At 51.1% G+C, this 16,109-nt stretch overlaps 1 protein-coding gene across 2 annotated transcripts; it reads left to right on the plus strand.

Moving 5' to 3' along the window:
• The first annotated feature begins 500 nt into the window (after nt 1-500).
• Nucleotides 501-15,512, plus strand: WNT4 (Wnt family member 4). Of its 2 annotated transcripts, none has more exons than XM_021533756.3 (5): nt 501-741; nt 11,736-11,971; nt 14,002-14,133; nt 14,503-14,645; nt 14,865-15,512. In XM_021533756.3, the coding sequence occupies exons 1-5, from the start codon at nt 665-667 to the stop codon at nt 15,330-15,332; spliced, it is 1,056 nt and encodes a 351-aa protein (XP_021389431.1). In that variant the 5' UTR covers nt 501-664; the 3' UTR covers nt 15,333-15,512. The 2 variants fall into 2 exon arrangements, with proteins under 2 accessions (XP_021389431.1, XP_085415201.1); XM_085559075.1 differs by lacking the exon at nt 501-741 and adding an exon at nt 1,352-1,370.
• The last annotated feature ends 597 nt before the right edge of the window (nt 15,513-16,109 follow it).

The raw sequence follows: 16,109 nt of genomic DNA on the forward strand, positions 1-16,109 counted from the left end.
TTTTCAAATGCACTTTGGTATTTACAGTGAATCCTCAGAAACTGGAATCTTGGAAATCACTCCAAGTCAAAGGGGTGCTTATTGAAGAAGGCAGCTGGGCGATGCACTCCAGGCAGCGCCAGGACATCTCAGGGCTCAGCGTCTTCACAGCCACCAAGAAATTACCCCAAAAACATCAAATGCGGAAATCCCCGCCCTTCCCCTCTGCGAAGGTCCCCCGTCTCTCCCCGCGCCCAGAGAACCCACCCAGAGCTGCAGCAGCAACGTGGGGGATGCTGGCGGATTCCCCGCTGCCCTCCACGTCGCTGGAGAAACCCCCAATGCCCTCGCCGCCGTCAAAGTCCCCGACGCATTCTCCGGTGCCCTCCCCGCCGCTGGCCCGCCCCGGGGGTGTCCTCGCAGTGAGTCCCGCCCAGGGAGCGGCGGAGTCGAGGCGGCCTCCGGGGCTGCCTCCGCCCCCGGCCCGCCTCCGACCCGCCGCTCCATCCCGGGACGGGCCGGCCGCGCTGACAGTCGGGCTGAGCGGCCGCCGGGGGAGCATCAGCCGGGCAGCGCCCGCCGCTCCTGCCCGCGCCCACCTGTGGCGGCGGCTGCCCTGGGCGCGGGGCGGCGGGGGCGCTGCCGCCGCCGGCTCCGCGCAGTCCCACCCTGCCTGCCCTCCAGGATGAGCCCGGAGTATTTTCTGCGCTCCTTGCTGCTCATCATCCTCGCCACCTTCTCGGCCAACGCCAGCAACTGGCTGTGAGTAGCCGCGGGGCGAGAGGGGGAATACGGACACGCCGCAACTTGTTGGTAGCGCCGGGGACGCGGAGCAGGTGCCGCGGGATTGGGCAGTACCGGGCGCGACCCCCTGCGCGATGCTACTCGGTCCCCGGCGGGGCACAGGGCGCCCGTCGCCGTCGCGTCGGTCCCCTGTCCCCGCTGACCGTTGCCGCCGTGACGGTGGGGTTGCAGTCCTCATCCGCAGGCAGGTGGGCGGCAGGGGATGCCGACTCTCCCCAGCCGCTCAGTGGCGGTGTGTTATCGTGGCTGATGGGAATGGGGCTTGTTATCCAGCCCCTGTCCCACTTTTTGTCCTTAAGTTATGAATCCGGATCACACCGGGATCACGGGTGGAGGTCGGGGCATCGTGTCGGAGTGGGGCCTGGGTGTTGGCGAGATGCCACGCGAGGGCCAGCGGTCCAGGGGAGAATTTGGCAGAGCTGGGGCGGCCAAACGTGCTGGACCCGGGGATCTGCAGTGAGCAGGGCTGCCCACACCTCGGCCCTCAATTTCCTGTAGGAGGACGGGTGTCGGGGGGCTGTTGCACGCCGCAGAGGAGCCCGATGACATCGGGAACCCGCTGAACAAACACTGAAATAATGTGTAAGGTAAACAGGGGCGGAAATCGTTCTGGAAAATTCCTACGTGTTTGCCAAGGCGGTGGGACTACTTTCTGAAGAGGACACCCCCCCTTCCCCCTTACCGGGTCAGAGGGGATGGAGCATGACAGCACTTTCCCACCTAACTTTGAACGAAGGCGTCGTTTCTTCCTAATAAATCTGCTTTGGTGGGAGATGGTGCTTCCCCTGCTGCCCGTGTTGCAGGCTCACGGGAGCTAATTAGTTGCCGTGCACGCACCCAGCAGACCCACTCTCCGGCTAGGAGCGTGGGTTGCCTCCATCTCCGCTTCATGGACTTCTCTCAGCAGGAGCAAGTACACCACACAGGATGAGGAGTTCTCGGGGTTGTCAGCATGAAAGATCCTGAGTGTCGTCTATCCTAATACAGGTGCTCAGGTGGGCACACATCCCCTGAGCAAGGAGTCCTCTCTGCATCCAGATACAGCTCCTGCCTTTACATTTTGACTCGCTGGAGGCTGTGGGATGTGGGTGGTTTTTGAAGGATGCTCCCCAATGCCTGGGGAAAGTGCCAGGTCAGCGGCACTCTCCGAGTGTCCTGCCTGTGGGAAAAGGTGGCTGCCTGGCATGCGTTAGTGCTTAGTCCTTCTCCCCTCCTTCTTTGCCAGATGGAGCGACTTGCATGCCACACGTCTCTAGCAACTGGTGGGTGGATCATAGCAGCTATCAAGGTGGTCTTTTAAGCTGTCATGCTTCTGGTGAAGGTATATTGGGAACTGTGGGAGTGTTTTTCCTGCAGGAAGAAAGTCCTGCTGAGGTAGCTATGTGAGATGATGGTAGATCTCTGGAGAGGAGCAGCTTCGGCTGCCCTGGGACGGGCATGGCGGAAAGTGGGGATTTCATGAGTGAGGTCAGCAAGCTGCCCCGCACGGATGTGCAGAGGTGGAACTCCCCTCGTCCCCGGCGCCGCACGCAGCTGGAATAGGATTTGGGAGAGAGGCGGAGTGGTGATTCGCCGCACTAGTCAGGGAGGGCTGTGTGCAGCCGTCCGTGCTGGCAGAGCGAGGGTGGGCGCGGGGGGCTCGGCAGCAAAGAGCGGAGGGCTCATTCCTGCCAACAGGGGAGGAAAAGCAGATACATTTCAGTGCGTTTCAAAGGAAGGGGGTCAGCTTTTTTTGGTGTTGCAAATGTATGATGACAAAAGGATCGTCGTCGTCGTCGTCCCCCCCTCCCTGCCCCGCCCCAGTGCTTTTTATTCTTTGCCTTTAGGATTAAGACAATTCCCATTGTTTATCTTCTCACATCAGAAACAAAGGCTGCCGGAGGCAATAAACAGAGTTAGAAGGATCCCAGGAATTATCAGATATTCGAGGAATGAGTGTGCCTCGTATGTCTTCACATGTGTGGGCTCAGCATGCTTGGTGTTATCCCAGGGCGCTGCCAGCTTGTGCCCGGGATGGATCCAGCCTCACCAGGCACATAGTTCTGCACAGAGGTGTGTGCATGGAACAGCAGCGTGTGGTGAAGTTTGCTTTTCCAGAAACCTGCTGGATTAGAGATTAAGTTCTCTCCCCCTAAAGCTCCTTTCGACCTGTACAGACTCGCATCCCCCAGTGCTTTGGAGATACGCTGCTTGCAATGCTTGAGCTAAGGGCTTCTTTAAGCCTGGTTTTGTGGGGAAAGTGCTCATTTTGGCAATGAGCTGCCCGATCCAGTATAAAAAGGAGATGATGTAGGGATCTCTCAAAGAGATCACTCTGCTACAGTGGCCGCTGAGCTGAAAGGGATTTCCCAAATATTGTCATTATACAAACCAACCTACTTTCTCCCTGGTTAGGAAGCAAACCTCAGATGTTTTTTCTCAGTGTTTTGAATTTGGGGAGTTGCTGCTTGCCTTGTTGCCTATCTAGAAAGCCTCTGTTCTCCAAATCTGAAGAGATGCTCTGTTCCCACTTCTTCTGAAAGCCTCAGGCTTGCTCTTCCTTCTGCCTTTGGAGGCTCTGATTTGCCTCCTGCCTCTTCAGGCAGAGGTTTGTAAATTAAATAAAGGGCTGTAGATATAGCCTTTTACATCTTGTTGGCTGTGCACAGAAAGGTCCCTCTGGCTTCTGCTTTATCTCTGAAGGAGTCCAGGGCTGTGCTTTTTAAGGGGAAGCAGATGAGTTACTTTGAAAGTGACTTGCACTTTGTACACTCTTAAACCCGCAAGTGCAGTGATGTGGTTGAATTTGGAAGCAAGCCCTCTTCTGCTCCAAACTTATCCTGATGCTGAGAGTGTTTCATTGAGACTTCTAGCCAAACAAGCATCATTCCACAGCTGGCACAGGAGTGCCAGACTTTGGTTTCAGTCCAGTTGTTTAGTTAGTTAGTTATTAATTTATTTACCTGTTTTGGAGAGATGGAAGTCCATGTGAAAAAAGTAATGTGCAAAGTGGGTTATGGATTTAAGCATCCACTAAATGCATGAGGCACTGGGGCCCACAGCCTTGCTCTCTAGCTGTTCAGAGGGTTTGAATCATGAGAGAACAGAAACAGGATCAGATACAACAGGGTAGGGTCCTTTAGGGGTGAAACCCCTGGTTATCAAACAATCTGGGACTCATTATAGCCTCTCTCCATCTTCTTGCAGCTAAAACTGGCTCTGGAGGAAGCTCTCCATATGGACATACTTGGTCTGAGATGTGGTTATGCTGTTTTAGAGAAGGGTGTACCACCAGCAGCTCTGTCTACCCATTCTTTACAGGGATTTAAAATTTCCATATGGGCTTGGAACTTGGCTTAAAGGGCTAGGAGCACAAATGGGCTTTTAAAACCTTAAAAAAAAAAAACCAACAACTTTAATATGAGTGCTATGGGAAAGCTTGAAGGTCACAACAAGCCTGGCTAAGCAGCTGCTCTCCAACCAGTCTCAAGGGCTGGTGAGGAAGGGATAAAAGGAGTTTGGATTTCCCTGGCCTCCTTTCATCTGAACATTACAAGGTACTTCCATACAGAGGGCCCAATTCTCTGTGCCCATCTCTGCCAGCTTAGGAGTGGGGATGTTGCAAGAGCAGCCGAAAGGCTCGTTTTGTTTGGGTCATTATGTAGTGCTGAGGATTTGAGAGGAAGCATGCCTGGGTCCTGCATTTGCATCCTTCTGGTTTTAAACCAAGCTTTATTTTTTTCAGGCGAGTCTCCATAGCTTTGATAGTGGGGAGAGATCACTTCACCTGGAGCCTGGCATAGTTTAATTCTCTACAACATTCTCTGCATTGTCATTGCAATGCTCCGTCTTCCACCTGGTGAGGAACCAGTCCAGCATTTTCCCTTCAGATGCCATGCTGCCGTGGCACGGATTTGGCAGATGCTGCTAGCTCTAACACAGAGCTGTTCTTGCCAAGCTCCACTCCCTTCTCCATGCTCCTGGTTTTTGCTGTGAGGACAGTGTCAGGAAGTTTCCCTGGTCACATCTATCTGGTCCCAGTAGCTGGGGTGGTGAGTTGCAGCATTTGGGTTTGATGAGAAATTTCCTTACTTCGAGAGGTGCTGTGGGTTGGATGAATGGCTTTCCACTTCTGGGATGCTCAGGGCTCCTTTGCATTGCTCTGGGGATCCTGTCAGATCCACAAGGTTGGTGCCTGAACCAATGGAACCTGTTCCCAAGGCTGTGAGGTGGGAAATATATTTTTATTTATTTGTAGGTCTTGCCACTTCTGACAATATCAGCTAATTTTAGCTCAGTGGTGAAAATAGATTGGTTGTGGGTTGCACCCTGCAGGTTGCACCTAGTGGTTCTAGCACTGGACTTTCAAACAAGTTTGGCTTGTCTCTGAGCAATGGTCCTGTCTGGCAAACACCCTTTGGAGCTGCATTTGCAAGGGTGTAGGAGGGCCCCATGTTCTGTAACTCCTCAGTGGTGATGGGCATTTCTTTCCTTTCCCAAGAAAGCCTCAAGTAAAATTACACCCCTGTCTTTCATAGCAGAACCTAACTCTAGGGAGGATGGACAGGAAGGAGATAAAACCACTCTGCATGCCAGGCTGTGAAGAACTGGATAAGCTCCAAATATGAGCAACAGCAAGAGGCAGGTTTCTCTTTTGCAATGGCTTGATGTGACTCCATGAATCAAAACTGGACTTTTGCACTGAAGTAAAAAAGTGTTTATGTTACTCTGCTGAGAGCTACTGTCTGCTTGATTAATTCATCCCTGTAGAGATGTAGAGAAATGCATTACAGCCACTTTCTTAAAATTATGAAATTGCTGAGCAATCCTGGAGGTTAACAGTTTCTAGGAGATTCTTCTGTATTTCCTTACAAGTGCAATGACAATAATTGGTGATTTTTTCTTAAAGCTTGAAAACTTGCAGTCATCCAACGCTGCTTGAATGGTAGACTCTGCTCTGCATATTCAGTGCAGGTAACCTCTGCCTTGCCTACCCAGGGATGTCTGTCCCCAACACCTGTGGGTGATCCCTAGCAGCATCCTTCAGGCTCTCTTGGAGATGCTGCTATGGGCTATTGCACTTCACAGCCAGGAAGCTGCCTTGCAGGATCTGGCTAGCTCAGCAGAACTGGAGCCAGTGTTGTGCTTTCATGGAAATGCTTGGGGAAGAGTAATTGAGTCTCTTGGCCAATGGAGAGCAGCCTGGGGTCTGTTGAAAGTTGGGTGAGATCAAACTAATCCTGTAGAAGGCTTTTTTTTTTGCCACGTATTTGCAAATTTTGATCAAAACTTAAAACTCATCAGATTTTCTGCAATAAGGTCTTGCCTGAAGCACTGCAGGAGTTGGCCTGCACTTGCATCCCCTTGCAACAAGGCCTAGGTGTTGTACCTGAATCCAGGAGTAGCTGCTATTGTTTTATAAAGGAAGTAAAGGAAATTTCCTACACATTTAAAGCAGATTTCCAAAACAGATGCTGTTCAGGCTCTTCCCAGCTTCCATCCTGCTCTCCCCCATTAAAAAATGGAGATTTTGCCCCTGCATGCTCAGAAAGCCAAAAGCAGCACTGGCTCAGGACCAGCAGCTGGCCATCTTGCTGTCCCCAAAGACTTGTGATGGGGGAGGTAAGCCACCACCAGTGGCTGAGGTATTGTTTTTGTTGGGTGTACATGGTGTTAGATGCAGAGTCCAAGGGACAGGGGACAGGATTGGAAGTGTAGGCTCACCTTGAGCTGAGGGGTGGAGGTACAGGCATAGCACTGCCTCCTCCTGGGTGACTGTCTCGGCAGCTATTAATTGGAAATGAAGAGTAGGTGGGAAAAGCAGGTTTAAGCCAAGAGATGGTGCCCTAGCTGTGACGGGAAGGACTGAGGCAGACAGCTGTATTTCTTCCAAGAAAGAGACCAGACAGGTTCTCAGGTGATGACTTGTAAATCATAGTTTACACTTAGAAAAACAGGATGTGTAATCCCAGGAGAGTGATGCCTGGTCCCTGCTACAGAGCCAGTAATTGGACAAGGGCAACCTTGCAGATCTCCCGCAAATCCTGACAGGAACATGCCCAAACTGGCAGGCTTGAGGAACCATGGATGGTGGGCCATACTAGCCTGGAGCTGTTGAAAGAAGGAGACTGGAACTAAGCCAAATGTAGGACACCATGAGAATCGTGGGAGCTGTATGGCCTGCATGGAGCATCGTCTAACCTGCCAGACTGAGACATCTTTCCATGGCTTCACTCACCCTGCTTGGTAGGAGAAAGCAACAAGGCAAAGATAAAACACTTTGCCATACCTGCAGGATGGTTTCTTGTAAAGAGCCATAACACTAGTCAGTACCTCTCCCTGCCTGGATATCTCTATGGAGACAGATGCATGCAGGAATGCATGGGGTTTTTCCATGGATTTTTCACATTATAAACAAGCCTTTAGTTCTTCCTCAGAAGAAACTTGCCTGCATGAGCTGTCTCAATCCTTAGGACAATCCCAAGTGCTGACTGCTGACTGTCCCTGCACCGTCAGGAGGCACAGAGATTGCTTACTGACCCCTCCACAAGCAGGGGGATGTTTGCTGCCTCTCAGACAGAAGCAGAGCTGCATCATCTTCACAGTTCAAGGCTTGGACAAGCCTTTTGTGGCCTTGGCCACTCAGGCTTGTGGGAAGGCTGAGTATTTGCTGAGCAGGGTGAAGCTTCTGAGCCTGATTTGAGAACATCTATTAACTGGTTTATCAGGGATAGCACTGGCTTGGGTCTGAAAGTTATTATCTTCAGGAAAATATTCCCAAAATGAGACAATACAAAGAGTTCACACTTGAAACTCATTTGTTTGAAAAAACAGAAACACCACAGATCTCTGCTTTCCCCAAGGTATCTTCTCTGATCCACCTCAATTGAGTATTTGTGAATGACTGAAATTTCCATACCTTTCCGTGGCAGGGAATTTTCTCCCCTCTCCTCCCGGCTCTATCTGCCAGATGCTATGGCTCTTTCAGTGTCTCCTTACCATTTCACCAATTATTCTTCCTCATGAAAGTATTATCACAATTTTTACTTAAGCAGAGCTTTCTGACATCCCCCACCTTTCCAAAGCTCCCTGGATTTGAGATTTACTTACTTACCACCTTGCAGAGTTCATCAGCTGCAGCTGCTTAAATCATGGGGCTTCAATCCTGGTCTCAGTACTTCAGATAGATAAAAAGGAAGGGCTTTTGGTCAGTTCTCTCCTAAATCAATGACTCTTAAGAGGGAGCCTGTTGTGCAAGTGGCTTGCCTGGATTTAAAGGCAGGAGAAAAGAAATATACAAGGCCATGATGAAGCAAGAAGACAGAACTTAAAAAAAAATATTTGGGCAGCAGCATTCCTCTTGAAACATTTTTTGCCCAGTCTTGGAAAAGGAAGAAGATATGCCATTGTTTGGGTTTGTTTTCCACAAACTGGGCTGTTTTGAGGCTGCATGTGAGACTTAAATTATAATTGAGAGCTCTGCATAGCAATCAAGATGTGATGTCATGATGGAGGATATGCATTGAGGCTTTGTAGAGAGCAGGAGCTGTTTGTTGCATTCCTCCTGCTATGCCTGTCTATCTGTCTGTGCAGGTAGACAAAGGCTTTGCCTGCAGATTCCACCACTTCAGCCCAGGGAAACAAAGTTTGAAGCAAAGTTCTTGTTAATGACCAGACAAAGCGCTAGAGTCAGGTTTCCATGGGGACTGTGGGATGCTGCAGATGTGTTTGGTTCCTGACAGCTTTGGTGCTCCACAGCCCTGAGAAACATGAGATGGAAGCACCTCTGAGTGCTGACAAGAGCAGAGCATGTTTCCCAGTTCTTACCTAACTCTTCATCTGTCCCAGAGAGAGGAAGGGGATGAGAAGTTCCTATCTGATGCTCCTGAATATGGTGTGACATGATGCCATATGAGAGCCTCAAAGCTGAGGTCCTTCATCAAAGGTCCTTCCTTAAAAACCTTGCCTCAACCTCTGGATCCTGAACCAGAGATCAGGGTGGGAGCTTCCTCCCCCATTAAAAACCTTGTCTTTTGGAAAGCAGTGATGGTTCTTCTCGATGAGTAACAAACTAGTAGCATGATGGGGCCACAGCATTTTAGGCACAGTTACCTCCATCTCCACAGAGGGGCTGGCAAACATAGGCTGAGGAGGGGTGATAGGACACAGGACCTGTCAAGGGGGAGAGAGGCCAGAGCGCTGTTCTGGATAGTTTCATCTTATTTGTCTGCATTGCAAAACAAATTACCAGACATGTTCTTGCAGAGCTGTACCTATCTTTGAAGCATCCTTGGCCTTTGTTTTATAATCCTAAATAGCATTAAATGTGAGTTGAGAATGCACCTTATCAGGTGCATCTCCTTGGAAAAGCTTGAAAGGCTTTTGTCACACTTTCCTTTATGAGTGCTTTGAATTTATTATTCCACATTGCCCGGAGAATCTCAAGCAAGGAAATATATTAGAAAAGGAGATGATGCCCCATCCTGAGCAGAGCTGATAATAATATGGGTGCTACATCTGTGTCACAGAATTCTTCCACCAATATGTCTGCACTCAAAAGAGGCACTGACTCATCTGTAGGACCAGTCTCACAGCTTTGAAGGAGCTGCTTGCCTGGCATGATAAATGCTAGGCAGAGGGGGAAGCCAAATCAGCACAAGAGGTTGGTGCTGGAGATAGATTCTGATTTTTTTGGCTTCCAGGCTCAAAGCTCATCAATAACCCACATTGTCTTGAGCTGAATCTCCCCCATGCCCAAACTGGAATGATGGCTGGACCTGGGAGGAGACAGCTGTTACAGGCACTCTGTGTGTGCTCAGCATGCAACATCTTCAAACCTCCCAGAGGTGGTTTGGTGCCTTCACCCCAGGTTAGCCAAGTGCAGCAAGACGGGAGAGCAGCAATTGTTTCACTAAATGTCTGGGACTGCACCGCAGGGTTGGGGTCACCTATTGTGTGGTGTGAAGGCCAGCCGAAAGGTGACAGTCCTGAGTGGGTCTGTCTGAGTGGCCACAGTGGGTTTTTCAAGCCACCAGTGTGCATCAGGTCCCGTCTTCTGCAAACTGGGCTGTCCCTTTGGAGGAGCAGGAAGCCTTGGACAAAGATGATTTGCTGGTATAAAAGCTCTAACAGCACTTGGCTCTGAAACCCCAGCAGCCTCTCTTCCTGCTGTGAAAGCATTGCCTCAATGATCACACACAGGGAAAACTGAATACTTTTGACATCTTGCCATGCATCTTGCCACTCCCCACGGACACCATGAGCCAAGATAGCTTTCTCCCTGGCTCCTATGCCCCCCCCACCCCCGCCCCCCCCAGTTGTGAGCATGAAACCAAGCTGGTGAATAATTCTGCTGATCCACAGAAGAGAAAATCTTGTTCTCTCCTCCTGGAGCAGACTGGCAGGGTTAATGGGAGGAAGAGGCTGTGGCAACTTTTGTGGCTGAAGTCAGCAGATCTGGCTCCTGGGACACATGGGAACAGGCAGGGAGCAGGAGCCACTTTTGCACAGTCACTTCTTGGAGACAAGCAGACCTTCAAAAGAAAAATCCTTTGCAGGATGTTGCAACTTGGGAGGAGGAGTTAAAAAACCACACAAACAAAAAAACCCACAAGTTCTGCAGGGCTGGGAAATGCAGAGCCAATGAATGAAGTTTCCAAAGAGCTCAGTACTTGCAGCTCTTGGTGCAGACAAGGTAGCAGTGTCAGACAATGCTGGCAATTCCCAAGGCTCAGTGTGGTTAATGGATGGGTGCAAGTGTGAGTTACACTTGTCCGATGCAGGGGACCCTCCATGTCCACGACATGTCAAGACTCCACTATGGCAGTGTCATCTGAAGTGGCTACCTGCAGCCAGAGGAAGAAAGACGTCTCATACACACCTGCCAACACAGTCACTAATAGTTGTAGAGGATATTGGATTATCACACAGCTTCATTGGAAAATCTGACTGGGTCTATCTTAAGCTCCTTTTGTGTTCCAGAGGTTGGGGCAGGAGGATGGAACTGGGAAATGGGCAAGCATGGACACCATGCCCACAGCACAAGAAGGGGTGGAAGGTTGAGTTACTAGGATGTGCAGCAGGGACCATCATGCCCACACATTGGACAAGGAAATGCTGAGAGCTTTTGAGATGCTTTTTCTTCAAGGTGTTTGCTCCCTCATTCCCCTAATATTGACACCCAAGAGCAGCTCTGTGACTCTTACTGAGATGGCGCTATGGAAAGCAGAACACATGGTCATCTCCACACATGGCCAGTCTTTTCCAAATCAGCAAAGACCTCATGGCCCTATTCACAAGCTGGGCTCTTGGAGGAGGTGCCCAGCCTGTGCAATTTTGCCCTGGCAGGCTCCTGATTCTGTTTCCCTGCTTCAAACCCTGCTTGAATCCCAAGTGACAAGAAACCTGGCAGCTCCCAGAGGCCATCCCTACTGCTGGGGTCTGGGGCAGCTAAAAGCAGCCTCCAGGAGGGAAGTGGTTTGGGGGGCAATGTTTGCTGGTTATGAGCACACAGCCATGCTGTGGGAGCACTGTGGCAGATGGAGCTGGCAGCCAAGTGCCTGTCATGCTTGTTTTGGCTGACTTCAGAGACCTCTGGCTTTTTCTAGTAGCACTTGGATATGCCAATACTCAGGAGACCTGACCAGGCACTTTCAGACAGCGCTGAAAATACCTTCCTTGCAGGCAACAGAGGCAAAGGGGAGCCAACAGCTGGACTCCCCAAGAGACAGGAACTAGGCTGCAGAGGGATGGTTGTTTTGCTTGGGCTTGTTCTCTGTCAGCCAGAAATGCATCCTGTAGAGCCACTGCTGTGGTACATTTAAGGGTGACCCCCAGATGGGCAGCAGGTCTCAGCTATGGAGGGGGTAAGAGGTTCAGGCTCCTTGCTTTCTGGAAGGCTGAACATGTATCTCAGCTGAATATGGGCTCCCCCAGCCCTTGCCTCCTAACCTGTTGTGCTGGTGTCATGGCAGGTACCTGGCAAAGCTGTCTTCAGTGGGGAGCATCTCCGAGGAGGAGACCTGCGAGAAGCTGAAGGGCTTGATCCAGCGCCAGGTGCAGATGTGCAAGAGGAACCTGGAGGTGATGGACTCGGTGCGACGTGGAGCCCAGCTGGCCATTGAGGAATGCCAGTACCAATTCCGCAACCGCCGCTGGAACTGCTCCACACTGGACACCTTGCCTGTCTTCGGCAAGGTGGTGACACAAGGTGAGTTGGAAGGACATATGTCTGGGGTGATGCTGCTGGGAGAATGGCTATAAAAGCAGTCTTGTGGGCTGCAGGTGGGATTTTGCCTGCTTGCCCCTGAACTGGTGGCTGGAGAGGGTCAGGAATAGCCCATCCAGTGTTGGATCTTGGGGTGGATGGATCCCTGTGCACTTCAGTGGGGCTCTATTCAGTATGTTTGGTACAGCATATTCAGACTCCTGCTGCTCCTCAGCTCTCCTGAACCTTTTCCACATCCATTGATAAGGACATGCCAAGTTTGAACAAAGGTCCTAAAGTCACCCTGGTCTCATCTCATCCCCACCAAACCCAGGAGCTCCACTCCATAAAGCCATGGGTACATTTACTCAGTCTCTTTCTGGGCAGTGCTGAAGCAGTGGTTGCTGCCAGGCTGGCACATGGCCACTCTTGAGCAAAGCATCAATGGGGGCACCATCAAGAGGATGGCTCGGTGCCACCTGGCATGGGAAGAACATGTGGCAGCATCATCCCCCGCCACGAGCCTTCAGGGCTGGATATGGCTAGGGCAGCTCTCAGCCCCTCTGATCCCAGCTGCATCCTGATTTCTCAGAAGCACAGGACTGTAATCAAACCAGAGAACTGGAGTGAGAAAACAGAGGGGAAAGCCCCTCTGCAACCCCTTAAGATCACTGAAGCATCCCTTGCCTCCCCTCAGGTGTTATCTCTGAGGCACTATCTCACCTCCCATCCCAGGACCCCTAGACCAAAGCATTCCCCCGGCTCCTTATTTGGCTTTCTTCCCTTCAATGCCAGGGTGAAGAGCTCTTCTTGTGAAGGTTCAGAGACTGGAAATACCAGAAATACCAGAAACTAAAAGTCGTCTCTTTTTAGGCAGCCACAGCACAAACCGGCCAACATGATCCTACTATTAACCTTGATTAACTTGGAGGCGGTTCAGTCCCACACTGGCTGGGTCCTCCCCAGCCACTGCCAGCTGAGCCACCAAAGTCTGGGATGCGACCACCAAAGTAGCTGCCCTCTCTCTGATCAGCAAGCTGAGTGATGCCTGCTCACAAGCCATTGCCCCTCTGTACCAATATGGGACCACCCCAAATACCAGCCCTCCTTGCTCAAAAATGGAGTGCTTATGCCCTCAACCAGCCTTGGAGTATAGTCGGGATTATGTGTTGCTAAAGCTAATCCCTGCCCTGCTACTCTGTGTTCATGCCCAAGGATGCACCCAACTTCCCAAACAAGTTTTTCTCAACTATGTGGCACCACATAGGTAGACACAAAAGCTGGGACTGCACTGCACCCTGGACACCGGTGGGGTTGTGTGAGGTGCTTTGGGAGCAGAACAGGGTTTTGCAGGGTAGTTTGGGAGGCACTGTGAGCTACACGACCCTGTGAAAGAGGATGGCAAGGATCTGCAGCTCCAGGTAATGTTCCTGGATGTGGAAAACAGATAGCTATTTTGGATGCAGGAAAGATTTCATGGCAGAGCTACCCTGCAAGCACAATGCAAGACAGTCTTCCATATAAGCTCTGGAGAGCTCTGCCCACATTGGCCGTGCAGCCTCTGTCTCTCCTATTGCCAGGTTTTATCATTCACCCATCATTCATGTTTTTAATGTTGTGGAGCAGTTGCCAGCTTCTTCACTATTGCACGAATGGGCCCTCACTTCTGCAAAACATCTCCCAGCACCCAGGGGTCTCTGATGAATCAGGTCCAGGCTTGGCACTAAGCAACAGCATCCCTGGGGATGGGGACAATGAGGGTCCTGCATGTGCTGCCTCTATCTTAGGAGGAAGTGACAGAGCAAAGGATTTAGCCTGATAGCTCTGTATAGCATGTTTGCCAAGAGCTGTCTTTCAGACCATTTTTTTTAGGAGAGTTTATATGCTACACCAGAGTTAAGAGGGGAGAGGAGAAGAGACACATGTGGCAGTCTACCTGCCTTTGGCCACCAGGCTGCATTGCCTCCAGCATTCCCGCTCGTGTTGCCTCAGACTTTCTGCCACCTTTCCTACCATGGTTTGTGCCATTGCAGGGACACGAGAGGCAGCATTCGTCTATGCCATCTCTTCAGCAGGAGTGGCCTTCGCCGTGACCCGTGCCTGCAGCAGTGGCGAGCTGGACAAGTGTGGATGTGACCGCACAGTGCACGGGGGCAGCCCACAGGGTGAGTGTCTGAACAGGGAGCAGCTGCAGCTGCAGGGGGATGCAAAGTAGCCAAAATACCTGCAATTCAAACTCACCCTCTGGAGCCATCCAGAAAAGAGGAAAAAGTTTAAAAAAAACCAAAACGCTGGTTAGTCCATGTGACTGCCTTAAAAGACACCTGGGTGCATCACCCACTGGACTGAAAACATTTTGTCCATGTGTTCCCCAGGGCCACACTCCCTAGATTCCCCTGTTACCATGTGGTGCACACTGGTAGGTAGCAAGACAGAGAAGAGGGCAGGGCAGCTGGATTTTAGGAAGAGCAGGGTTGGAGAGTGCAAGCACTACACGGTGGCAGTACCTGTCTCATCTGTGCTCTCTGCCTCAGGCTTCCAGTGGTCGGGCTGCTCCGATAACATCGCCTATGGTGTGGCCTTCTCGCAGTCCTTCGTCGACATCCGTGAGAGGAGCAAAGGGGCCTCTTCCAACAGAGCATTAATGAACCTCCACAACAACGAGGCAGGGAGAAAGGTAATAGCAAGGAAAAAAAACCTAGGCAGTTGGCACCTCTCTGCAGCATCACAGCCAGGCTCTGCAGCCACAGCTTGAGCCATCTGGGCTTCTTTTAATCCCATACCCACCCAGGAGCATTTTCTGCACAGCCCTCCCAGGCCCTATCCATTGCACCCTTCCTGCTATGTTCATCCCGCACTGATTATCCCATCTTGTTCCTTGTGTCTGTTCCCCCAGGCGATCCTGAACAACATGCGGGTGGAATGTAAGTGTCATGGTGTGTCAGGCTCATGTGAGTTCAAGACGTGCTGGAAAGCCATGCCCCCCTTCCGCAAAGTGGGCAATGTCCTGAAGGAGAAATTTGACGGTGCCACAGAGGTCGAACAGAGCGAGATTGGATCCACCAAAGTGCTGGTACCCAAAAACTCCCAGTTCAAGCCACACACAGATGAGGACCTTGTCTACCTAGACTCCAGTCCCGACTTCTGTGACCATGACCTCAAGAATGGGGTCCTGGGCACCAGTGGGCGGCAGTGCAACAAGACCTCCAAGGCCATTGATGGCTGCGAGCTGATGTGTTGTGGTCGTGGTTTTCACACGGACGAAGTGGAGGTTGTGGAAAGATGCAGCTGCAAATTCCACTGGTGCTGCTCCGTCAAGTGCAAACCCTGCCATCGGGTGGTAGAGATCCACACATGCCGGTGATGCACAGGGCAGGGCACCCACTTGTATCTTCTTTAACCCACCCTGCTTCTCCCTTGCCCCACAGCCAGGACTGAGGAAGTGACCCAGATGCTGCAGGGAGAGCACAGCTCTTTACAGAGACAGAACCACAGAGAAAAACAGATTTAAAAGAAAAAAATATTTAAAGTTTAAGAAAACTGATCATTGTTGCCTTTTTTTTTATTTTATTTTGTCTGCTTTGCTGTATGTATTGCTGAAGCCAGAGCCCCTTGGTGTCCTGTGCCAGCACAAACATTTGCTCTCTGGATGTCCAGGAACCTGTGTGATGCCAGCTCCCATCAGATGGGTTCCTGCTGTTTTTGGAGTGCAAGTGTTTAAGGCAAGGGTAGTACAGCATTTGAAATCTTGTATTATAATTATTCTGGTTTGTTTAAAGGCACATGCTGAGCATCCTGGAGAGCTGCTGGCCTGGCTAAGCCTCAGGAAGGGCAGGAGCACAGCCAGCCTATGTAGCCAGGTGCATTGCAAGGGACAGGCAGGTGGTGACAGGGTGGCACTGTCTTCCAAGAGTTAAGTTCCACGTGGAGCCCAGCTAGGGTGATCAGTTCATGAGGGCAATGTGAGGCACTCCTGTACCTCCTTGTTGTAGCATGCTCGAAGGCCTTCTGGGAATGGATGGATTTTGGAGCAGCTCCAGGGACTGCTCTGATTTATAGAAGCTCTTCTTCAATAGCCTAAGGCTATTGGAGAACACGATGGTCCCACCATGCTCCCTTTCCCCCATCTCTTCTCCAGTAC

Source organism: Lonchura striata, chromosome 21 (genome assembly GCF_050655825.1).
Source record: "Lonchura striata isolate lonStrDom1 chromosome 21, ASM5065582v1, whole genome shotgun sequence".
Classification (NCBI taxonomy): domain Eukaryota; kingdom Metazoa; phylum Chordata; class Aves; order Passeriformes; family Estrildidae; genus Lonchura; species Lonchura striata.

Coding starts and splice junctions, on each gene's coding strand:
- WNT4 (XM_021533756.3), top strand. CDS start 665: ATGAGCCCGGAGTATTTTCTGCGCTCCTTGCTGCTCATCATCCTCGCC. Junction 742..11,735: donor GCCAACGCCAGCAACTGGCT/GTGAGTAGCCGC, acceptor GTGTCATGGCAG/GTACCTGGCAAAGCTGTCTT. Junction 14,134..14,502: donor GCACGGGGGCAGCCCACAGG/GTGAGTGTCTGA, acceptor TCTCTGCCTCAG/GCTTCCAGTGGTCGGGCTGC.